The 23742-nt window shown below is 36.7% G+C and overlaps 1 protein-coding gene across 3 annotated transcripts in view; it reads left to right on the top strand.

The window, feature by feature from the left end:
* Positions 1-23742, top strand: part of Rps6kc1 (ribosomal protein S6 kinase C1) — a 155111-nt gene that overhangs the window by 129865 nt on the left and 1504 nt on the right. For all 3 annotated transcript variants that reach the window (XM_042681891.1, XM_042681890.1, XM_042681892.1), the window contains 2 exons: positions 15528-15610; positions 16376-16471. In XM_042681891.1, coding sequence (XP_042537825.1) covers positions 15528-15610; positions 16376-16471 — 179 coding nt within the window. The remainder of the gene's footprint in view (positions 1-15527; positions 15611-16375; positions 16472-23742) is intronic.

Below are 23742 nucleotides of genomic sequence, written 5' to 3'. Positions count from 1 at the left end.
TTTGGGGGGTATTTTTCCCTGTCCTCCATAAACATGATTTCTACTTGATTCCTTTCTTTCTTTTTTTTTTTTTTTGGGTCCGGTTGTGGGGCCTGAACTCTGGGCATGGGTACTGTCCCTCAGCTTTTCAGCTCAAGGCTACCACTCTACCACTTGAGCCACAGCACCACTTCCGGCTTTTTTTTTTTTTCTTTTGCTTATGTGATGCTGGGGAATCGAACCCAGGGCCTCATGCATGCAAGGCAAGCCCTCTGCCGCTGAGCCACCTTCCCAGCCCCTGATTCCTTTCTTTCTAAGCGCAGTGCTGTGTGATAGGTATTTGATCATTTGAAGTAAGACTCAGACCATGAGTAGTTTAAAGTATCTTGAGACCATCAGAAGTTTAAGATTAGAATAATTAGGTAGCATCAAGAATTACCTGGATATTTACCTCCAATCAAACAGTAACTTATATGACTTTTTTTTTTTTTTTTTCCGGCTATGGGGCTTGAACTCTGGGCCTGGGTGCTGTCTCTTAACTCTTCAGCTCAAGGCTAGCGCTCTACCACTTGAGCCACAGTGCCACTTCCGGCTTTTTCTGCTTAGGTGTTGCTGAGGAATTGAACCCAGGGCCTCATGCATTCAATGCAAGCACCCTACAACTGAGCCACCTTCCCAGCCCACTTATATGATCTTGAACATGTTATTTAATTTTTCTGGGCTTTAATGTAACAAGATAGATTTGTTGAGTATGAATAAAATCAGCAGTGTCACCAGATCATATGCAATCTAAACTATATAAAACATAGACGAAATTCAAGTTCATTTTAGTAAGGCAAGAATTTTTCCACCTGAAGATAACTACTCTTTCTCATCAAACACTAGTAGATTTAAGATAACTATTTTTATTTTGAGCATAATTTTGTTGATATATCTTTTATTCACTTATGGAGTTTGTATATTATAAGTATACAGTGTACAAATGAGAAATTTATGGAAAATATTTTCATTTAGAGGAAGAAGTCAGTGAAAGAATGTCAACATTTGTAACAAACCAAATTGTTTGAAGAAGAAAGAATTATTTAGGTTTGAGAATTTAGGTCTTGGGTAATTTCTTCAAGTATGAGCAATATCATTTTGGAAATTTAAATTAGATGGGATAATAAATTCAGATGGATGTTTTGAAATAATGTAAGCAGGATGAATACAGTTTTGGTGTAGTCTTTTTTTTAAAGAAGAAAGAAGAAAAAAGTGGTATTGTAGACATAAAAATAGTAAAATATTTGTGGTAGACAACAATAATATTTTTTGGTGGTTCTACTTGCTGAGCAAGTGCTCTACCATTTGAGCCATTCTGCTAATCCTTTTTTGTGTACTTTCAGGGTAGAGTCTCACTTTATGCTCAGTCCAGTTTGGACTATAGGCCTCCTATTCATGTTTCCCTTTATTACTGGGATGACAGGCATACACTACTCCACTCAGCTATTAATTGAGATAGAGCCTCATGAACTTTTATGTCCAGGCAGGCTTTGAACTGTGATCTTTAGATTTTTGCCTCCCATGTATCTAGAATTAGAGGTTTGAGCCATTGGGCCGAGCTTTATAAACAGTAACTCTTTGTTTGATTTACCCTTAAGCAAAACTTCAGCATTCAATCTTCAGTTTCAATGTTTTCTTTGATTAGTAAGTATATTTAATCCTTTGCCTTTAGTTCTTATCATCATAAAAGCAAATCTGTCTCTTCTAAAGGAAAGCCAGTTAAACTGTCAAGCTTGCTGTAAAATAGCGGAGATTTTTTTTTTTTTAATTGTGAAAATGCCGTACAGAGGGATTACAACTACATGGGCAGGATACCGAGTACCTTTCTTATCAAGCATTGTTGCCTCCTCCTTTCTTTCAATAGTGGAGATTTTATAGATAATTCTCTGATGCAGAGAAAATTGAAGAGTGTCTTAAGAGGATTGGAGGGTGTAAAACCCTGCGGTCCATTCCTAGGTAGGATGTATCTGGGAGCCTTCATAAATACGTAACTGTTGGTGTGTCACCTTGTCATCTGGGTTATGATCATTCTACATTGAGATAGGTATGTTCTGAAACCATATCTCTCCTATCAGGCCAGAATGTGATTTGCCTCTAGTGGTGAGAATAAGATGGGGATAGTAGGGATCACCCCCTATTATTGGTCATCTCATCGAATGATAGATTAGCCTAGTCCAGAAGAAATTCTTCAACTGTAGAATCAGAGAATTAATAGGGATGATAAATGGATAGTGTTTTCATACCGAAGTGTTGAAATACATTTTTTCTGTACATTGCCGATACTCCTTGATTAGGTAGATGATTTGTAGGGGAGAGCTGTGTTAGTCTGCATTCCATAAGTATAACAAACACATGAACTAATCAATTTATAGAGAGAAGGTTTATTTGGGTTCACAGTTTTGGAGGTTCCAGGTGGTAAGTGGTTGACCATGCTGCTTGGGCCTATGGTAGAAAAGTACATCATGGTGGGAGTGTGTGGTAGAGTAAACCACCTACCTTACGACTGGGGAGCACAAATGAGAAAGAAGGAAGGGCTAGGGTTCCACGATCTCCCTCAAAGGCATGGTGCCATAATGAAAAGATCTACGCCTAGACCCCAGCACCTGCAGTTTCACCCCCACTTGATAGTACCAAGCTAGGACCAAGCCTCTTAACATATGGGCCTTTGGGAGACACTTAAGATTCAAACAATACCAAGGGATTATCTCAAGGTGTTTTCATTTTTAAGAGGAAGTTGATTTTAACTTTTATTTATGCCAGATCTTTTTCTTATGATCTGATGCAAATGTCCTTTTCAGACAAGGACCATGAGACTTAGAGTTTTAAGTAATAACTGCCGAGTACTGCTTCTTGTTTTTTGATATCTGAATTAATTTCTGGCATTGCCAATAAACTGAGCTATCTTTGCCTCTGATATTTAGCCTCTGATATTGTGCTAAATCTTAAATAGTACGTTCTAGAGTAATCAAGCTGCTATTTTCATCAGGTCATCAGGTTCTATATATAAAGTTTTAGCTATTTGAATCTCTATGCCATAACCAAGGGCTCACTCCTTCTAAGCAATCCTTCAAAAATATTTCTTTCAGATAAACATTTAAAAATGCTAAGGTTTAAAAAAATTAATGATGAAAAGGTAAATTGGATTCCTGAAGTTCCTTTAATAGCAGCGCATGTCGCTCTCTGCCTGCCTAGCATGGCAGCGAGCAGCCGGAGAGCTGCGCCTCCTGTCATTCTCACGATTTTCAGTTAGCCTTTTTCTCATCAATCAGCTTTAATGGCTTTGGTTGGGTAACACTGTGACACCTGATGGCTATTCAGCGTGGAGTTGTTGTGATATGATCAATGGAAAATGGAGCATACTGGTTTTTTTTCCTTCCTAGAAATGTAGAGGGAAAGGAAGAAAGATTGTATAGAGCTCAGAATTATAATTATAATCAGTCAACCAGAAGTCATCTGGTAGTTACCCATTTCTTATTTTATCACACAAGAAAATGGTATAGTAATGATACCTATAAACTCCCTTGAACAAGTAATTCTTGGCCCTGGAGTGCTGCATCAAGTGAACTCAAGGAATTTTGACCCAAGTTTTACAGATCATTGCAGGAAAGCTCAGAACATGGTGGCCAGGTCACTACGACAACAAGAAATTCAGAGCTGGGGGTGGAGGGGAAGAAGAGAAGAACTCGGATTTGCCAAGCCTACCTGAACAAACGGAGTTCCTGTCCAGTTCCCCACTGGCAAACAGGTCCAGGGGTGCAAGTAATTGAATTACCTGAAAAGCGGCTGCATTGATAAAGAGGCAGTGGCAGGAGGCAAGGCCAGAGCCCAACGTGAGCCGAGAGAATGAATGTGTGCAGGGTTTAACTATATCACATCTCCCTATCACCTTATGCCACTGGGGTGAGAGCAAGTCTGACCATGCAGACTTCTCTCTCTGGAAGGACACTAGTCCTTCCATGAGAATATGCTCATTAGTTAATGTGACCTGGGAAACTTTCAAACTGCTAATATGTCCTGCTTGAATTTTGCATTGCATTTGAATAAGCAATTGAGTACATGTTAGAGAACTTAGGGAATAGAGGATGGACAATTGTCCATCATTTTCTCAAATGCTTTAAGAAAAAGGGAGCAAGATGTCCATTTGAAACAGATGGTCTAAGAAATGGAATTTCTGGATTCTAATTAATCAGATTGCCTGCCTTAGAGATATTGTGAGACCTTGAGCAATTAAATGTCATTGGTCCAAATTAACTTATTTCAAATACAGCATCCCTGTGAATAGTGGTGTTATTTCAAACTCTTCAACTGGAAGAGCTTGAAACTTTGATAATCTTTTAGATATTAGAGAATCTAAGTCTAGAATTAAGATGCACTTTTATGCACTGAGAGTATAGTTCAGTGGCAGAAGGATTATCAAGGATATACTTGGCCCTTGTTTTGATCTCTACCTCTGCAAATAAAGAAATTGTATTATCATTGATTTAGCTTTTAGTTTTGCATGTACTCATAACATTTTGTGTTGTTTGTGGGAACTTAAAAATTGTCTATATAAAAATAATACTCTGGGGGGAAAGCTAGGTAGTATAGTATATGAAGTGTTTTGTAACGTTTAAGATAATTGACTATTATTTATTTTTTTGAGGTGGGTTTTGTTGTGTAACTCAGGCTGATTTTGAACTCACAGTCCCAGCCTCTGGGATTATAGGAGTGAACCACCATATCCAGCCTAAGAAATATTTATAACTGATAGTGATGATCTCATCAGCCCACCACCAGCTATCCTGTTAGTTTATAAGTCTAGCACATTTCATGAATGGTGCTTGGACAGAGGAAAGCTTGAGTTACTTTCCAACCCTGTCTTCTCTCCGCTGTAGCAACATTGTAGCCCCCAGGGGCAGTTCTTGTGCTATGGAGATGCATATGCTCAATGGGACTTAAAACAAATACAATGATGAGGCCTTTGAAGATGCTTTGAATGCCTTAAATGAATAGTGCTATAAAATCCAAGATTAGTATAGTTATTCAGCAAACATTTATTAAATACCTCCTGTGTCCAGGAACAGTGCCTATGAGCCAGAAATAAAGACATAATTGGTATAATATTGACAGTTACTTTTGAAGTTTTATGTCAAAAGGAGATGACCCAAACAGAAGACATATACAATTGGCTAACTAGAACACTAATAGACCTTTATAGGTGAATAGTTGTATTAATAGAACGGAAATTTACTGAGCTAACAAAAGGCATGCTTAGCTTTTCACAGTTTAGTTCCCTATGTTGTTGGACACACACACCAAAAAAAAAGAAAAGAAAAAGAAAAAGCTTTCTTTGGCATTTCTTTTTCTTTGCTTTTTAGTCATCAGCTGTAGTGGAAGACTAATGCTTAGCTCCTGCATAGAAAATCTTTATACACAGCAAGAGCTGGTGAGAAAAATTGACGAGGATTTTGTAATTCTAGTCCCTTTCAATTAGCAACAGATGCTGCAGGGAAAGATTGTCCGTAGAGGAACATGGTGCTAATGCTCAGCGCTCCGGCTGACATGCAATGCTCAGTGTAGAGAAAGATGTTCTTTTCCTTGGTTCATGTGTGTCACTAATGACAGATTACATTTTGTTTTTAACCTACCTTTCTCTTATCTAAGTCTGTGAATGAAGTCTAGCTCCCTTGGCAGAAAGTGAAAATTCTTGACAAATAGTAACAGAATTTTTAGTTTTACTGCACCTTGAAGAATTTATGGAAATTTTAGACATACTAACTTAGTTTTGATACTATAAAAGTGTATATGGTGCTTGAAATGAAGGCTTACTAAAATCTCTCTGATCTTTACCAGCAATATATCTTTGATTCTAAAAGATAATGTATGTTTTATACATGAATAAATGTAGACTCTTTTCTAAAAAAGAGTCTTGGAATCCTTAAAATCAGATATTTAAAGTATGTTTTTTCTAGTTTACAAAAAACATACTTTTTGTATCACAAAGTACATTTACTATGGATTATTATTTTAATGTATTAGGACTGTCATTTCAGAATTGGCCAATCATCTTATATTTGGGTGCTGCATTATTTGGGTGAGAAATGTACACGCTTCTAAATGTTGGCTTACTGGAGTGTTACTTAAACACTATTTGCAACAGTTCCTGCTCTTTTGTTGAGTAAAAAAAAAGTGAAGCTGCTAGGATTCTGTATTTTAAGAGTTATAGTTAAGGAAGAGAGTTTGGAGAAATATTTAATTATTCTACATTAAAATAGGGTTTCTTCCTTTTAAAAAATATCTTCAAGTAGTTGTACAAATGCATTTCAGTTCAACAAATCAGTTTATAAGTGCAATGCATCTTGATCCATGTCACCCCTCCCATATTCTTTCCCAACCCCACCCATAAAAGAGAATTTTTCTGTATGTAAATTCTAAGAAAAAAAAAAAAAGAAAGAAAATTCTGAAGGACTAGGAGTGTGGCTGAAGTGGTAGTTCACTTGCTTATCAAACTCAGGGTTCTATGTCAAACTCTAGTACTGCCACCCTTTCCCCAAGGGGGAAAAAAAACTATTTTGGAGGGACAAATAGTAATGTTAGAAGCTATAACTGGGGGAAGTATAGAACTGAGAAAAGCAAAATCTGAATTCGGGATATCAAGGAATCACAATTGCCACAATTCCTTTTAATAAAGCTTTGTAGAAAGGTTTGTTTTCATTCAAAACTATGTCTAGCCAGGTTGGTGGCTCCTGACTGTAATCCTGTCACTTGGGAGGCTGAGACTGGAGGATCGTGAGTTTGAGGACAGCCTAAGCTATATAACGAGTTCCATGCCAGTCTGTATTATATGGCAAGACTGATAAAACAAAAGCAAGAACAACAACAAAGAAAACTCTGAATTTAACCCACATTTTCTAGTTAAAAAAATTCAAATACAATTTTCCAAGCATTTTAGCTGTCTTTTATTTTAGTTTTGAGTCTTATCTTTTGTAGACTCGTGTAGTTGAAACTGCACAGTGTTAAGAGGCAGATAACTAGATGTCATGACTTGGAGGGGTTGGAATGGCGGCATTTCCACTGTCCTCCAGACCTGCTCAAGTGTGATAGTGTACACTTTGCTTCTTTGCCTCACTTCCTGTACAAATAGAGACATCACATGGCTGCCTGAGGACCTAGATTTACTATAGTTTTATTTTTGGAGTCTGGCTAAACACTATTTGACTGTAAAGGTGAGACTTAGAAAATTGCTGTAGGCTTTTAAAACTCTAATGTTTTAACAAGCATTTTAGTCATATTATTTTTCAGAGAAATATTGTGGCTAGCTGAAGAATGTTCTATGAGCTGTTAAACTTAAGTAAAACAGAGGAAGACAAGTTTTATATTGTGACACCTTTATCATTTTTATCTAAATGTGTCTCTTCGCCAATCAAATATGCTGTTTTGAATCATTAGGATCAATCAATATTGTAGTTAGAAGCAGGATGGACTGTATTAGATGAAATGTGCAATTTTGCACATGCTTGATGCTTATGATTTTTTGGATGAGTTGAAATCTAGAACTGTTTCTATGTCTCTCGTAATGGTTAGATCCGGTGGTGACATCAATTCCCTCCTCTCGCCACCAGGTGATGGTTCTCAGAGAAGGGTGGGAGGAGGCAAGAAGCCTGAGAAAAGGACTCAGCAACATAATCCCACTCATTGGGCATCTTTAACTAATGGAGGGATAAGAAGTTAAGAAAAGCTCCCGAGTGCTTTTGAAAGCACTTTTCGTGATGATAAAATTAAAGCTGTAAGAGGTGGAAAGAATGTTAGAAGTCTTTTGTCCTCATTTTCAGAGACAGTCAGTGATATCCCCCAGCCAAGCTCGGCCAGCAGAATAGCTAGAGCCCTGGCAGTACATCAATTTGATGCAGAGACAAAAATCTAGGATTCTTGAGTATTGTTATCTTTTTCTGAATTTTCATCCTGAGAAATTTTCTAGTTCCACTCTCATCTCCCATCCCATTACTTCGATTAATGCCTATAATACCACTGCACTCTGGAGAATAAGGACACTGCTTTGCCTCGCCTAGAAATCACACATACAGAATGGACTAGTGGGGGAAGGGGCATACATAGAAACTTAATATCTTGCTGTACAGGAAGAGTATTTTGAATATTGACCAATTTTTTTATTACGTTTTAAGTAGTTGTTCAAAGCAGTTACAGTTCAGCAAGTCAGTTTATAAGTACAGTGCTTCTTGGATCAATGCTACCCCTTTTATCAGTCTCCCTCCACACTCCCAACCCAACTCTTTCCCTCTGTTTTCTTAATTTCATAGTGTGACTGCGTTCTTCCCCCTTCCTCTCATTTGTCTACCCTCTTCTTCTTGATCTCTTCCCACACATGCCATTCAAGTTTAGTTTCCTGGTTTTCATTTTGTTGGACTTTGAGTTCATTTTTTTCCAAGGAATTACACAATTTGAATTGTCCCTGCAAATACTATCTTTGGTTAATACATTTGTGTATATTTGCATACAACGCCACATATGTTTACTTATATATTTATAAATTAGTTCTACCTTCTACATGTGAGAAAAATAATTTTCCTTTGTCTCTCTGGGCCTTACTTACTTAACACAATTTTTTCTATGCCTATCTGTTTCTTTGCAAATGACGTAATATTCTTCCTGAAGAATGAGTAAAATTTCATTGTTTATGCATACCCATTTTCTTGATCCATTCATCTATTGAAGGTCATCTGGACTTTTTCCATACCTGGCTATGGTGAATGGTACAGCAGTAAACATGGTTGTGTGAGTTTCTTTGCTGAATTCTGATTTGTAATCTTTTGGATAAATGTTCCTGAGTGGTATTGCTGAATCATAAAATAGTTCTATGTTTAGTTTCAGAGAAATCTTCAAACTGCTTTCCAGAGTGGTTGAAGAAGTTTGCATTCCCACCAACAGTGTGTTAGGGTTCCTTTTCTCTCATATCTGTGCCAGCATTTATTGTTGCTTTTATTCTTGTTGATGGCCCTTCTAACTGAGGTGAGAGTTAGTGTTGTTTTGATTTGAATTTCCTTTATGGCCAGAGATATTGAACATTTTTTTTTTTAAATTTTATTTTATTTTATTTGAGAACATACTGTACAGAGGGGTTACAATTACATGGGCAGGATAATGCATACATTTCTTACCAAGCATTGCAGCCTCCTCCTTTGTTTACCCTTCACCTCCCTTCCCAGCCTCCCCCCTCCCTCCCACCCAATCATACCCCCCTCCCCCCCCCACCGACATTGTAAAGCTGGTTTTGACATGACTTTTTGTACTTCTCATTGTTGCAACAGGTCCACCTGAATCCTTAAACGACTTGTTTGTCCCCATCTCCTCCACATGTTATACTGACATCAAATATAGTGAAAGCGGGGGTTACACTGTGGGGGAGGGACATACAAAGCAACAAAGAAATAATCTTATAAATGCGTTAGAAACACATGCATGAAAGAAACAAAAACATTAAAATACATATTTGAGGTTTCGTTTTCCTAACATCACATTATCTGACTTTTTCTGCTTGACTCATACCTATACTAGATATTGCAAATAAGGGAAACCATGGGACCTATGTTTCTTTGGGCCTGGCTTACTTCACTTAATATAATTTTTTCCAAGCCTTTCCATTTCCTAACAAATGGGGAAATGTCATTCTTTCTGATGGAGGCATAGAATTCCATTGTGTATATATACCACATCTTCTTGATCCATTCATCTACTGAGGGGCATCTGGGTTGGTTCCATGTCTTAGCTATGGTAAATAATGCTGCAATAAACATAGTTGTGCTGGTAGCTTTAGTGTGGCCTTGTTTGTGATCATTTGGGTAAATGCCCAAAAGTGGGATTGCTGGGTCGTTGGGGAGCTCTATGTGGAGTCTTTTGAGGAACCTCCATACTGCTTTCCAAAGTGGTTGAACAAGTTTACATTCCCACCAACAATGAAGTAAGGTTCCTTTCTGTCCACATCCCCTCCAGCATCTGTTGTTGTTAGAGTTCTTGATTTTTGCTGTTCTAACTGGAGTGAGGTGATATCTCAATGTTGTTTTGATTTGCATTTCTTTTATGGCTAGGGATGTTGAACATTTCTTCATGTGTCTATTGGCCATCCTTCTTTCTTCTTCAGAGAAGCTTCTCTTTAAGTCTTTCGCCCACTTACTTATTGGGCAGTTGTTTCTTTGAGGATTTGTTGTTGGGTGGTTTAATTTTTTGAGTTCCAAGTATATTTTAGATATGAGACCCTTGTCCGTTGTATGGCTAGTAAAGATCTTCTCCCAGTCCGTGGGCTTTCTATTGATCTTGCTAGCTATGTCATTTGCCCTGCAGAAGCTCTGCAACCTTATACAATCCCATTTGTCCAGCCTTTCTTTGATTTGTTGTGTTTCCGGGTCTCTATTCAGAAAATTTCGGCCTGAGCCAAGGAGACCTAGGGTTTCTCCTATTCCATCCTGTAATGTTTTCAGAGTGTCTGCTTTGAGTTCAAGGTCTTTGATCCATTTGGAGTTGATTCTGGTGCAGGGTGATATATAAGGATCTAGCTTTAGTTTTCTACATGTAGTTAACCAGTTTTGCCAGCACCATTTACTGAAGAGGCTGGCTGTCTTCCATTCTATTGTTTTAGCTCCCTTATCGAAGATTAGATGGCTATAGGTCTGTAGGTTCATTTCTGGGTTTTCAATTCTATTCCATTGGTCCTGAGGTCTGAGATATTGAACATTTTTTTACATATCTAGTGGCTGTTTTTCCTTTTGAGAAGTCTCCAGTTTGTTTGTCCATTTATTAATTGGATTGTTGATTCTTTGAGGGTTATTTTCTTGAACTCTTTGTATATTCTAGACATTAGGCCATTGTCTGATGTGTAGCTAGCTGAGATCTCTCATTCTAAAGACTGTCTGTTTAGCTTGTTTACTATGTCTCCCGTGTTTCAGATTGGCAGAATTAATATCATGAAAATGGCAATACTGCCTAAGACTGCCCACAAATTCAGTACAACACTCATCAAAATACCTATGTCATTCTTCACTCAGATTGAGAAAACAATCTAAAAATTCATATGGAATCATTAAAGGCCCTGAATTGCAAAAGTAACAGGTCAAAAAGTAGTGCTGGAGGTATAACAGTTCTAGACTTCAAACTCTATTCCAGAGCTGTTATAACAAAAACAGCTTGATACTGGCACAGAAACAGGTCCAATGACCAATGGGACAGAATAGAAGACCCAGAAATAAATCCAGACCTACAATCTTCTAATATTTAATAAGAGAGCAAAAAAAAATAGGATAGAAAAAAGACAGCCTCTTCAACAAATGGTGGTGAGAAAACTGGATATCCACATGAGGAAAACTGAAACTGGATCCCTGTAACCCTGTAGGAATATCAATTCAAAATGGACCAAAGACCTCAATGTAAGACCTGAAACAATGCAACTAATACAGGAAGGCATAGGAGAAACATTAGGACTTCTCAGCACAGACAGAGTAACGTTCCAGGGGCTCAGCAAATCAAAGAAAGAATTGACAAATGGGATTCTATGCAACTAAGAAGTTTCTGTACGGAAAAAGACACAGTTTATAGGATATAGTCTTTAAAATGCCTTTTTTCAAAGTTGTTCACATTTGAGGTCATAATCTAAAGGGATTTCCTGTTAGGGGTGTGGCTTAAGTGACAAAATGCTTGCCTAGCAGGTGAAAGGCTCTGAGTTCAAACTCTAGTACTGCCAATAAAGGAATGTGTGTGTGTGTGTTTCCTAGATTTACTACCTTAAACTTTTTTTAAGCACCATGATTTGGTATTTCTTTAGTCTCTACTTTTGATGTTAGACACTTACATCTGAGTGTATATAATAGTGATCTTTTAGCTTTCTATATAAATCAGTGCTTTGGATTTGTGCTCAATTTTTTAAATCTAGACATTGTGTATAAAGCAATTTTAGAGTAGAGGGTTGGATTGTCATATAACTAAAGGTTCTTTTTTAAGCAATGCAATTTCAGTGTACATATTAAAGAAGTCCAGGAATTACTGTTCCTCAGGGATGATAAAAGGATAACCAAAGTCATTCAGTCTGATGTTGGAAAGAAGAAAGACTATTTTAACATATGTAAAGAAGAAGTTCTGTCAATACTTACTTCCACTTGTTCTAGTATTTAAACCTCTTAGCTATTAGAAAGTTCTTCTTTTGGGGCTGGGAAGGTGGCTCAATGGTAGAGCGCTTGCCTTGCATGCCTGAGGCCCTGGGTGCAATTCCTCAGCACCACATAAGCAAAAAGAAAAAAGCTGGAAGTGGTGCTGTGGCTCAAGTGGTAGAGCGCTAGCCTTGAGCTGAAGAGCTGAAGGACAGCGCTCAGGCCCAGAGTTCAGGCCCCACGACCAGACCCTCCCCTCCCAAAAAAAAAAAAGAAAAAAAAGAAAGAAAGTTCTTTTCATCTTGCCTAACTATACAACTTAATAGTAGCTTACAATCATCTCAGGAAATCAAGGACAGCAGCTCAGGATCTCAATTTCATATTAATTAATGAATACTAGCTTAATAAAAATCTCAGCAGAGTTTCAAGTTGCAGTGATAAGGTGATGGACTTATAATTTATTTAGTGTCTTTTTCTCCCATGTTCCAATGAACACAAAAATACCTTTTTTATAGTTGTTATCCAGTCATTTCAAAGATAACATACGACTTAGTGCTCTAAATACTTTTGGACTGCTGATGGGTGCAGCAGTAGTTCTAGGCTTCTGTAGTTTGCATCTGAAATGGCCCACAAGGATCTTGTGGTAAAGGTTTATGTGCTAGCAGGGAGACTTTTTGGAAGATGATTGGATCAGGAGAATTCTAACCTCATCAATGGATTGATCCACTGATGGCCTCATGATTTGATGGGCATTATTTGGAAGTGACAGGACTAAGGTTAGAATCTAGAAGGACATATTATCTTCAGCCTCTCTGTTTCTCTGCTTCCTGGTTACAATGCAGTGAGCAGCTTTAACTTTCCTATGTACTCCCTGCCATGATATTCTGCCTTATCTTGGTACTGAGACCTCTGAAACTGAACTAAAAAACTTTTCCTGCTGTAAGTTGTTTTTCTCGGGGTTTTATTTATTTTTCATCATAGCAATAAAAAAACTGACATACTAGGCCTGAGTATGATTGGAACACTCAACTAATTATATTGAAGAGGAAGGAAGAAAGAATTAGGATGGGGTAGTGAATGAAGCAGGCTGTCAGTGGAAGAAGCAATGAAAGTCAGAGAAGGATGGAAGAAAAAAGGGGAATAAAAGACAGAGGATAGGGATAGTTGTTAAGGGTCACCAAAGGTTATCTTTGTCCACGTGCTGCTCGGTCATTCTGTACTAGCTAGTAGTTCCTCTGGAGGGAGGAATTGGAGAAAGCTAGGTGAACAGATTCTTAGGAAGGGTGATCCTGCATTGCTTTGTCTTCCCTTTTCCAAAATGAACTTATTTTCCAATAAGTCCAAGTGTTTTTACATCATCTTACAATACTTTTAGAAATTGTATCCTCTGATATTTATGTAGCTTAATAGGTATCAAAATCTCACTCCAAGGGCAAGTCACTAAAATATTTTCTCACTAGTGAAAGTGCATATTGAAAAAAAATTAGATTTCTGTTATGTAGCCTTTAACAAGCAATATATATATATATATATATATATATGTTATATACTAGTTTATATTTTATGAAAGCAACATCTCATCATATAGATCTGCTATACTATATGTGATTAAAACTATATTACTAGGGAAGTAACCCATAATTTTTCAAATAAGCACTTTTATATCACTCTAGGAAAATTGGAGTTTTTCAGTTGCTCAAATAGTAGTTGGAATTAGTTAATATCTGTTTTACTAGCTAGCTGAGAGCAGCTAGGTAGTATAGAGGTTATGATTTGAGATAAAGCACTGCAGGAAGAGAGCAGGCTAGTAGAAGCAACTCATGAAGGGTGTACTCCTACATAGACTATTTGGAGCCCAGAAGAGGGCATATGGGAAAAGGTGGCTGACATGGAACAGTTCTGTTGTTGTATATAGGAAATGATGGGGTTTTTGGTGTTGTTCTTTTTTTCTTTGCTTCAAGACTTAAAGCTCAAGCTATCTTAAGAGTAGTGTGCCAGGCACTGGTGGCTCATGACTGTAATCCTAGCTATTCAGGAGGCTGAGATCTAAGGATTGCAGTTTGAAGCCAACCCAGGCAGGAAAGTCTTTGAGACTCTTTATCTCCAAGTAACCACCAGAAAACCAGAAATGGTGCTGTGGCTCAAAGTGGTAGAATGCCAGCCTTCAGCAAAAGACCTCAGGGAGAGTGCCCAGGCCCTGAGTTTAGCCCCATAATCATTACCACCACCAACAACAAAAGAGTAGCGTGGTTGGTTTTTCCACATAGTCCATGTGGAAGGCTGGGTGCTGAGTCCCATGTTGGAACTTTGTAAGTTCCAACCTAATCACTTACAGACTCCTGAACATTGCTGTTACAGGTGTAGAAGATAGTAGTCATGTAGTAGAATATTTGTGTGAGTGAATGCAATCAAAGGGGCAGATATTGGTGACATATTTGTTGAATAGTAGAATGTTGCTATAAAAGGACAGATATAAAACATGACTTAGGAGTCAAAAGTCCCCAAAATGGTGACATGAAGCTGGACATGATGACACATACCTTGTGATACCAGCACTGGAGAAGCAAAGGCAAAAGGATCACAAGTTTGAGGCCAATTTGGGTTACAGAGAGCCCCGTCTCAACATACAAGCACACACCCCCTAAATAAATAAAGTCATAACAGACAAAAGTGAAATGAGACATTGTCTTTCAGGAACTTGTGCTAGTGAGTGATGGGACAACACAGATATAATACTAATTTATGGGCATTCTGAACGTTCTTAGCTAATAGACTCACTTTGTGGCTTAAAACAGTGTATCCATCTATATTTCTAAATTGGGTGAGCTAGCATTTTTCCTGCTCCTCTTATTTTTTTTTCCTGCTCCTCTTGATGAAACCCAAAACTTAGATCTTTATTCAGCTACCATGTAGCATTGGATAAAGCATTTCAGTTCTCTGGTTTTTTAACCTGTAAGTAATAGTATTATTACTGGTTTAGATAATTTGTAAACTTATCTCTGGACGTAAAGTTGTTATTTCTAAAACAAACAAAAAGAATGATTTTTGTGGTAGAATTGGTTCTGCTTTTTTGTTTTTTACACATTAAGCAAAATGCTGATCTAGTAAGTTCATGTAACTTTCTGCATAGCATCTTGAAGGTGTCCCTGTATCAACTGAAGAACAAATGTCTGTTTAATGTATGACTGCGAAAGAAAAAAAAACTGCAACCACAGTAGGTGACCAAAGGGATAAGTAACTTTCAGGAATTTTGAAAGCCCAGTAGTATTTAGTATATGCTCTCTCAGCATTAAAAAGGTCACCTTGCTAATACATGTTAATTTTGAAAGTTTAATTGACCTTTGGAATTTTAATATCAACCTCTTTTGGTGTGCTTAGAGGTTGGAGCTATCACAGAAGAAACAGAAGCCTGTGATTGGTGGAGTTTAGGTGCTGTCCTCTTTGAACTTCTCACTGGCAAGGTAAGCAGTGACCTGGACATTTAATACATTTATCCAGATGCCACCTTGATTTCAAATTGAGAATGTTAGCCTTTGCCTTTAGTTTTTAGGTCAGGGACTGACTAAGCAAAGAAGTTTAAGTTTTCAGGTTTTGAAAAGCAGAATTGTATTACATTGAATGGACTGATGTCAAAATATTGACATATATCAATGTTGTAAGACTAAATATTTCTTCCCTTCATTTTCTGATTTGGTGAGGAGGAAATTTTCATTTTTAGAAAATTAATGTTAATATTAAAGCTAACATTTTTTTTTTCTCCTCGATACTGTATTCTGTTCCTGTGTGTTCTAGATTAAGGACAAAATTTATATTCTGATCAATACCATATTTGAGATTAGAGACTTAAATAGAGTTTTATGCCTATTGCCTCCTGAGAAGAAAACAGAGATTAATAGTTTTGCTTTTGTGTGTGTTCCTTAAATGTATACATACCTATGTAAGATTGTTGTAGAGTTTATAAATCACATGTACATATATAAATATATTGTAAAGGCTATATGTAACAATTGATTACAACAATTCTAAACTTTGAAGGTTTCTGTGAATGTTCAATTATTTCAGAGAGATTAAGTCCCTTTTTAGTTTGCATGTACAATTTAATCTTTTTGTTATGAGCCAGTCATTCAGTAAGGAAGGAAAAGGACATTTGTGACCACTTATAATGTGGTCATGAACAGAGAATAATACAATTTGGGGTAAGAAATGTACCTGATTGATTGTTTCAGACTTTGGTTGAGTGCCATCCAGCAGGAATAAATACTCACACTACGTTGAACATGCCAGAATGTATTTCTGAAGAGGCTCGCTCACTCATTCAGCAGGTAATTTAACTGACCTATTTATTGACTAGGTACATTAGCTATGAAGCTAAGAAGAGTCTGCAAGTCCAAAACAAAATTGGTTTTGGACAAGAAAGACTCATTTATAATTATACATTCAGAATTATCTTTAGGCTTATATCACTATCAAAGTGTTGGTAGAGTCAGAAAAGATACTCAAGACTTGTTGGTGTTAAGACATTTTTCTTTTTAAAAATCAAGTTAACATTTAGTTAATTCTGTATTCTGTTGTACTTTTGCTATTATATTTTTGTGACCATGTATGAATGGCTGTGTTACCATATATGAATGTCTGGCTTCATACTCCAGGTGTTAGTTAGAAGCAATAGTCACTACTCATGTGGCTTAGGTGGAGAAAACTTTGTCAAATTGTCATTTATTACTTCATCAATGGGTAAAACTTGAGCATTGATGTCAATTTCTGATTCTGATGGTTTTGAAGAAAGAGGCTATTGATGATTTAAACTCAATGCCCTAAGGTCAAATTTAGACCTCTACTGACCATCTTAAATTGATTTCTTATGTTTAAGTTATAGATTAAGTATCTACGTATCCAAAAACAGATACCAGAAATTTTGAAGTTTTGAATATCTGCTTGGATATTTGAACTGTGCTTGGGTATCTGCTTGGATACTTTATTAGTTGAGCAGCCCTAAACTAAAAGTTAAAAAAAAACAACAACCAAAAATTGAAATACTCCAAACTTTGAAACTTGTGAGTAGATGGCAGTACTCAGGAAGTTTTAGACTCCAGAGTGTTTCCAGTTTTTGAATCAGATACTTGACCTCCTGTAGTCTTGAGCAGTGAGTTTTGCTGAGTATTTGAGAACTGTTAATTGTTGTGCTGTGACACATTTAGCAAATTGGCAAGAATAATCAGGTCTGGGACCCCTAAACTTATGAAAAATCAAAGACTATTTGAACAAGATAAGAACTAAAATTGTTTAATGAAACTTGTATTATATTTTAATGAAGGAAAACAAAAATTAAAAGAGGGAGGAAAGTATATATCAAGAAGAGAATGAATTTATATTTTAAAAAATAATTTAGGTTCCATTAAAAATATTATATGCAAGCCAGGTGTTGATGGCTCACACCTGTAATCCTAGCTACTCAGAAGGCTGAGATCTGAGGATTGAAGTTGGAAGCCAACCTGGGCAGAAAAGCCTTTGAGACTCTTATCTCCAATAAACTGCTCAGTAAAAGCTGGAAGTGACACTGTGGCTGAAGTGGTAGAGCACTAGCCTTGAGCAAAAAGAGCTCAGGGACAGCACCCAGGCCCTGAGTTCAAGCCTTATAACTGGCAAAAAAAAAAAAAAGAAAAGAAAAGAAAGAAAAGAAAAAAGAAAAATTTAAAAATATTATATGCAAGGCCTAGTGCTAGAACTATAAAGATAAGACTTGCAAATAACTATACCAGAAGATGAGATTAGATAAAAGATGTCAAAGAGATTTAGAAGATTTGGCAAGTCAGAGAAGGAGGGGTTATAGCAATGCAGTGGAGTATTAGGAGAGTTTTTGGGAACTAGATGTTATTTTTGGTGAATTTTGGTGGGGCAAGGTTGGATGTAGGAGGTAGCTAGTAGATTGAATGATATGATTAAAAGCAAAGAAGGAATTGAGGAGACATAGTTCCGGAAATCTAAAGTTTGGTTTATTTGGAGTAAAAAGGTAAATACAGGAATAGTAGTCACAAGTAAATGTGGAAAGATGAGTTTGGAGTTTTCATGTGGGATTCTATTGTCATAAGCACAAGGATAGAATGGCATAATACACTGAAAATACGAGATTTGAAGTTTTTGTGCAGAAAAGCAAAAGGATCAGAGTTGACTACAGGAAGATTATTTGCCGAGACCCAGTGATATAGAAATGTAGTCAGAATTAGTGAGATAAGAATACACAGAGCACTTGGATTAAGCAACAGTGACAAAATATGTAAAACATTTCATTCTAGTGGCAGAACACTCAATGGTTTCATTTTTTTTTCTGGTGGTACAAGATAAATTCAGAGCATGGCGGGGGATAAAGGTATAATGAATAATTTAGGGAAGGCTAGCAACTGCTTTTTTTTCCTTAAAGAAGTGGTCCATTTATTATGTAATGTTGAAAAATAGAATGCCCTACAATAATTTCCTTTATTAGAAATGTTGTGACTAAGTCCAGTTTTAAGGTATGTTCATCCCACAGATACAGATAGATGTTGCTTGTATAGTGAAGGAGCTTGCTGTGATTGACCTACCTAAGGAAACTACCACTCAGGCTGAGGAAACATCATCAGGAAAGGGAAAAGGGTCTCTTGGAATGATTAGCAATTTGTCATTTTGACTTTCCTCTTCCACTACCTCACAGGTCAGAGAGGTCAGTTTTTTTTTCACATCACAGAGTGATTTATATGGAAATAATTATTCAGCTTTGGGGAAATTTTCTCCTTTGTGGTCTTTCAAATCCTTACTTTGTTCTTACATTTCATAATCTCCTGGACTCATGTTTACTTATCTGCTGTGGAAAGGTGCCTGGAGTTAATCTAAACATAGCTATGTTTTAAATATAATTAAAACAGATCATATGTATTTGTGCTTTATGGTATACATTTAGTTCCACAGCACACAGTTGCTTTGTCAGGTGAAGATATTATACAAGGAAAATGTATTTCTGTGCCCTCCATTGCTCAGCTCTCTGGTCTGTTCTTTGGCCCTGGCTGTCTTTGATTCATTATATTGAATGTACCATTGGCTGACAAATTCCCTTAATGTATGTCAGTATGGTCTCTCTCTCTCTCTCTCTCTCTCTCCTCCTCCTCCTCCTCTTCCTCCTCTTTCTCTTTCTCCCTCCCTCTCCCTCTCCCTTTCCCTTTTCTTCTCCCTCTCTCTCTCTCCCCTTCTCTCCCTCCCTTTTGAGGACTTTGATAGCATTTAAAATGGCAGAGTAAGCAGTATAGTAATGCGTTAAACAATCATACCATTGCCTAGATTTATATTTGCAAATAATATATGGAGGAGTCCGTGAACTAATAAGTAAATCGATAATAGTGAAAATAGTAATCTTTGGAATTGGAAGTCATGTTTTGGAGTCAAGTGGAAAAGCCAATTGAAACAAGGTAAGAAAGAACTTATGTATGCATATATTTCTTGAAATACTACATATTCATGAAATAAGATTACATACTTGTAGTTAATTCTTACCAAATATTTGATATATTGATTTATATTAAAATATCTGATAACGGTTATATTTCAATCTGTAGACATGAATTGTCTGTGAAAATGAGTTTAACACATTTAGAATATTCCTATGATGTTTGTTTTATAACAGCTTGTTTTATGATAATAGCTTAAGAACTTCTAATATAAAAGTTCTTTGATCCATTAGCTTTAATAAAAAGTAGAGGGTCACTTTGAGTGTCAAACATAATGATTTCAAGTGGAAAGCTGTTAGTATACTCTTTTGAAGTATATGCTTTTCTCCCCTGTGGCTTTGGTAGTATCACAGTGAAGAAATATCTTGGCATTTGCTGATCACACATTCATGCAGCAGTGTAACACGCTGCTTATTACCCATCTGATTGTAAACAAGTTTCTTATTTTCTTTGAGCCTTTGTTCTCTCATATATAGAATAAATAACAATAGTAGCTATTTTAGAGCTACAGTGAGTTAAGTAGATTGACCTGTGTTAATCACTTACAGTAATGCCTGACACACAATTAATGTAATGGAAATTGTTTTGTTGTCGTTGCTTTGAGATAGGGTTTCGCTATGTAGCCAGGCTGGTCTTGCACTCACTATGTAGCTCAGGCAGACCTCAAACTCAAGATCCTCCTACCTTTTTCTCCAGAGTGCTGGGATTATAGGCAAATGCCACCACTCCTAGCTATTGCTATTAGGACAGCAATAGGACAGGGGAAAATCAGCAAAAGATATTGTCTTCCTTTGTTACATAGCAACTACTTTGTACAACTACTTAATAAAAAGAAAAAAGTTGTCTTCAACTGTCCCAGGTTTTGGATTTAAGACAGACAACTATTATACTATTTTCAGAGAATTAAAAGAGGTAAAAAGGGCTCCTGAACCATCTAGCTTGAGCCTGTCATTTCCCTTAGCAGTATACTCTCTCTCTATTTAACTTTTTGCTTTGACATGTAAGGGATCTATGACAACAAATCCACAAAGAGAAATTATTAAGAAGATGGAAATTATACTAAAGAAGAAAAAGAACCAAAGAGAAGTGTTAAATTGAAAAAAGAATCAATGGAATAAAAAATATAATTAATGAAATGAAAAATTCACTAGAGAAAGCAATCTACTGAGTAGCAGCTTTTTTAGGATAGAAAAAGAAGAATTAATGAACTTGTAGGTAAATCAACAGAAATTATTCAATGTGAAAATCAGACTCAAACATTGAGGGAGAAATAAACAGGGTCAAAGAGAACTGTGTGAAATAGAAGAAAAAGTATCAATGTATATAGAGTGGCTGTTGTGAAAAGGGGGCAGCAACAATATCTTAAGAAACATAAAAAGCACTAATCTGTGCATCCAAGGAGCTCAGCAAACCTTTAACAGAAGAACAGAGAACTACGTTTAGGCATACTCTAATCAACTTGAAAGACAAAAATAAAGGAAAAACTCAGAAGCAGCCAAAGAAAACTCATCATATAGAAGGAAGTATTAATTCCTAATTTCACCAAAAACAATAGAGGATAGAAGACTGTTGTATTCAAGGTGCTGAAAGGAAGTAACAGTTAATTAAGAATTTAGGAAAATTATCCCTCAACAATGAAGATGAAATAAAGACATTCCCAGATAAAGACTGATAATTCATTAATGCCAAGCTGCAGTACAAGAAGTCTTATATAATTCTTTCAAAATGAAAGGAAATGACAGTAGATAGTATCTCAGATCTGAAGAGAAAAATAAAGAATACTGGAAATGGAAATGTTATGGCTCAAAATAGCTATATCAGAAAAAAAAAGAGAAAGTTATATGTTAAGAAACTGAAAAGAAGTGTAAAAAGCAAGGTAAATCTAAAAGAAAAGAAACAGCCTGCCTCCAGTGGCTCACATCTGTAATCCTAGCTACTGAGGAGGCTGAGCCAGCCCTGGCAGGAGAGTCTATGAGAGAATCTATGAGACTTCAATTAACCACCAGAAAAGTGGCACTGTGGCTCAAGCGGAAGAGTGCTTGCCTTGACCTGAAGAGCTCAGGGACAGTGCCTACACCCAGAGTTCAAGCCCCACAACTGACAAAGAAGAAGGAGAAGGAGAAAGAGAGAAGAAAGAGGAGAAACAAAACAGAAATTAGTAAGATACAAAACAGAAAAATAGGGGCTGGGAAGGTGGCTCCGTGGTAGAGCGCTTGCCTTGCATGCATGAAGCCCTGGGCTCGATTCCTCAGCACCACATAAGCAGAAAAAGCCGGAAGTGGCACTGTGGCTCAAGTGATAGAGTGCTAGCCTTGAGCTGAAGAGCTGAGGGACAGTGCCCAGGCCCAGAGTTTAGGCCACACAACTGGCAATGCGCACACACACACACACACACACACACACACACACACAGAGTGAAAAATCAAGGAAATCACAAGTTGGCTCTTTGAAAGGATCAGCAAAATTAATATTGTGAAAATTATATCTGAACATGAAGATGACCGTAGGGCATCCAAAACAATTGTGAAAGAGAATAGACAACTGTGTTTTGATTTTTTTATTTTATTTATTTTTGTCGATTGTGGGGCTTGAACTCAGGGCTTGGGCACTGACCCTGAGCCTCTCATGGCCAGTGCTCTACCACTTGAGCCACAGCACCACTTCTGGTTTTTGAGTGGTTAAGTGGAAGTAAGAGTCTCATGGGGACTTTTCTGCCCAGGCTGTCTTCAAACTGAGATCTTCATATCTTAGCCTTCTGAGTAGCTAGGATTACAGGTGTGAGCCATCATTGCCCAGCTTAACTGTGTTTTTAATAAGTGGTGCAGGAAAATCGCATATTTACAACAAAAACAAAAGGAACTAAGACCTTTACTATCTACCATATCTACTGAAAGTATCTCCTCAAGCTGTATTTAAGAGCTAAAACTATAAAAACTGTAGAAGAAAATGTAAGAGAAGTATTCATAGCCTTGAGTTAAGCAAAGTTAATTAGAACACCAAGAAAATGGTCTATAAAAGGAAAACTTTTAACATTGAAAGCATTTCAAAAGACACCATTAAAAAATGAAAAACAAGCCACAGATTGGGGAAAATATTTGTAAGTCATATATTTATATTTGAATTCAGAATATATAAATAATTCTTTTTACTCGATTATCAATAGGCAACTTAGTTTGAAAAGGGACAAAAAATTGCGTATTTCACCAAAGAAGTTATATGAATGGCAATATGGGTATGAAAAGTTGTTCACTATCTTAGTAATTAAGCAATTCAATTTCATAAGATATAATATCTACTAGAAGGTTATTAACAAATAGCCAGGGAGTAAAGAAACTTCCCTTTCTTATGCATTGCTGGTAGAAATGTAAAATGGTACAGCAATTTTAGAAAAGTTTGACATTTCTTTAGAAGTTAAACACAAACTTAACTATGAGACCTAGAAATGCTTTTCCTAGAAATATACTTTAGAAAATGCAGAACTATCATATATCACACAAAGAAATACATGTAAATGTTAATGGCATTATAGCCATTCTAACCATTTGGGACATTACAGCCCCAACCTGGAAAGTCCATGTCTATTAACTGGTGAATTAGTGTATCTAGGGAGTACTATCAAGAAATAAAAAGTTGATACCTGCTACATTGTAGATGAAGCTCAAAAAGTGAAGGAGGAAGCTTCAAAGGCTGCATATTTCATGACCCTTTATAGGAAATGTCCAGAAGACACAGTTTATTGAGACAGAAAGCACATCATGCCTAGATTGGACATGGGACTAGGGGTTGACTGTGTCCTGAAACTGGATGTGATAATGGTTGCACCACTCTAAATTTGTTTAAAAAAAACCCAAAATTGAATTGCATACTTACAATAGATGACTATTAGCAATGTAAATTGTCCCATCAGTAAAGCTAAAAGGCAAGAATCTGAGTGTGTATGAGTGTCTCAAGATGTATTTTTCCAGCATGACCAGAGTACTCATATTTCTGTGTCTGTATTCCAGTATTAAGAGACTTGTGTATGACATTATTAACTTGTTTTATACGTGATTCTGATTTCTGAAGAAATCCTTACCTGTTCTTCATTGGGTCAATTTTTAAAATAAATTATTTGATTT

Source organism: Dipodomys spectabilis, unplaced genomic scaffold, assembly GCF_019054845.1.
Source record: "Dipodomys spectabilis isolate Male_0828 unplaced genomic scaffold, ASM1905484v1 ptg000069l, whole genome shotgun sequence".
Taxonomy (NCBI): Eukaryota; Metazoa; Chordata; class Mammalia; order Rodentia; family Heteromyidae; genus Dipodomys; species Dipodomys spectabilis.
Note: the sequence above shows the minus strand (reverse complement) of the source record. Positions and strands in the feature narration are given on the sequence as shown.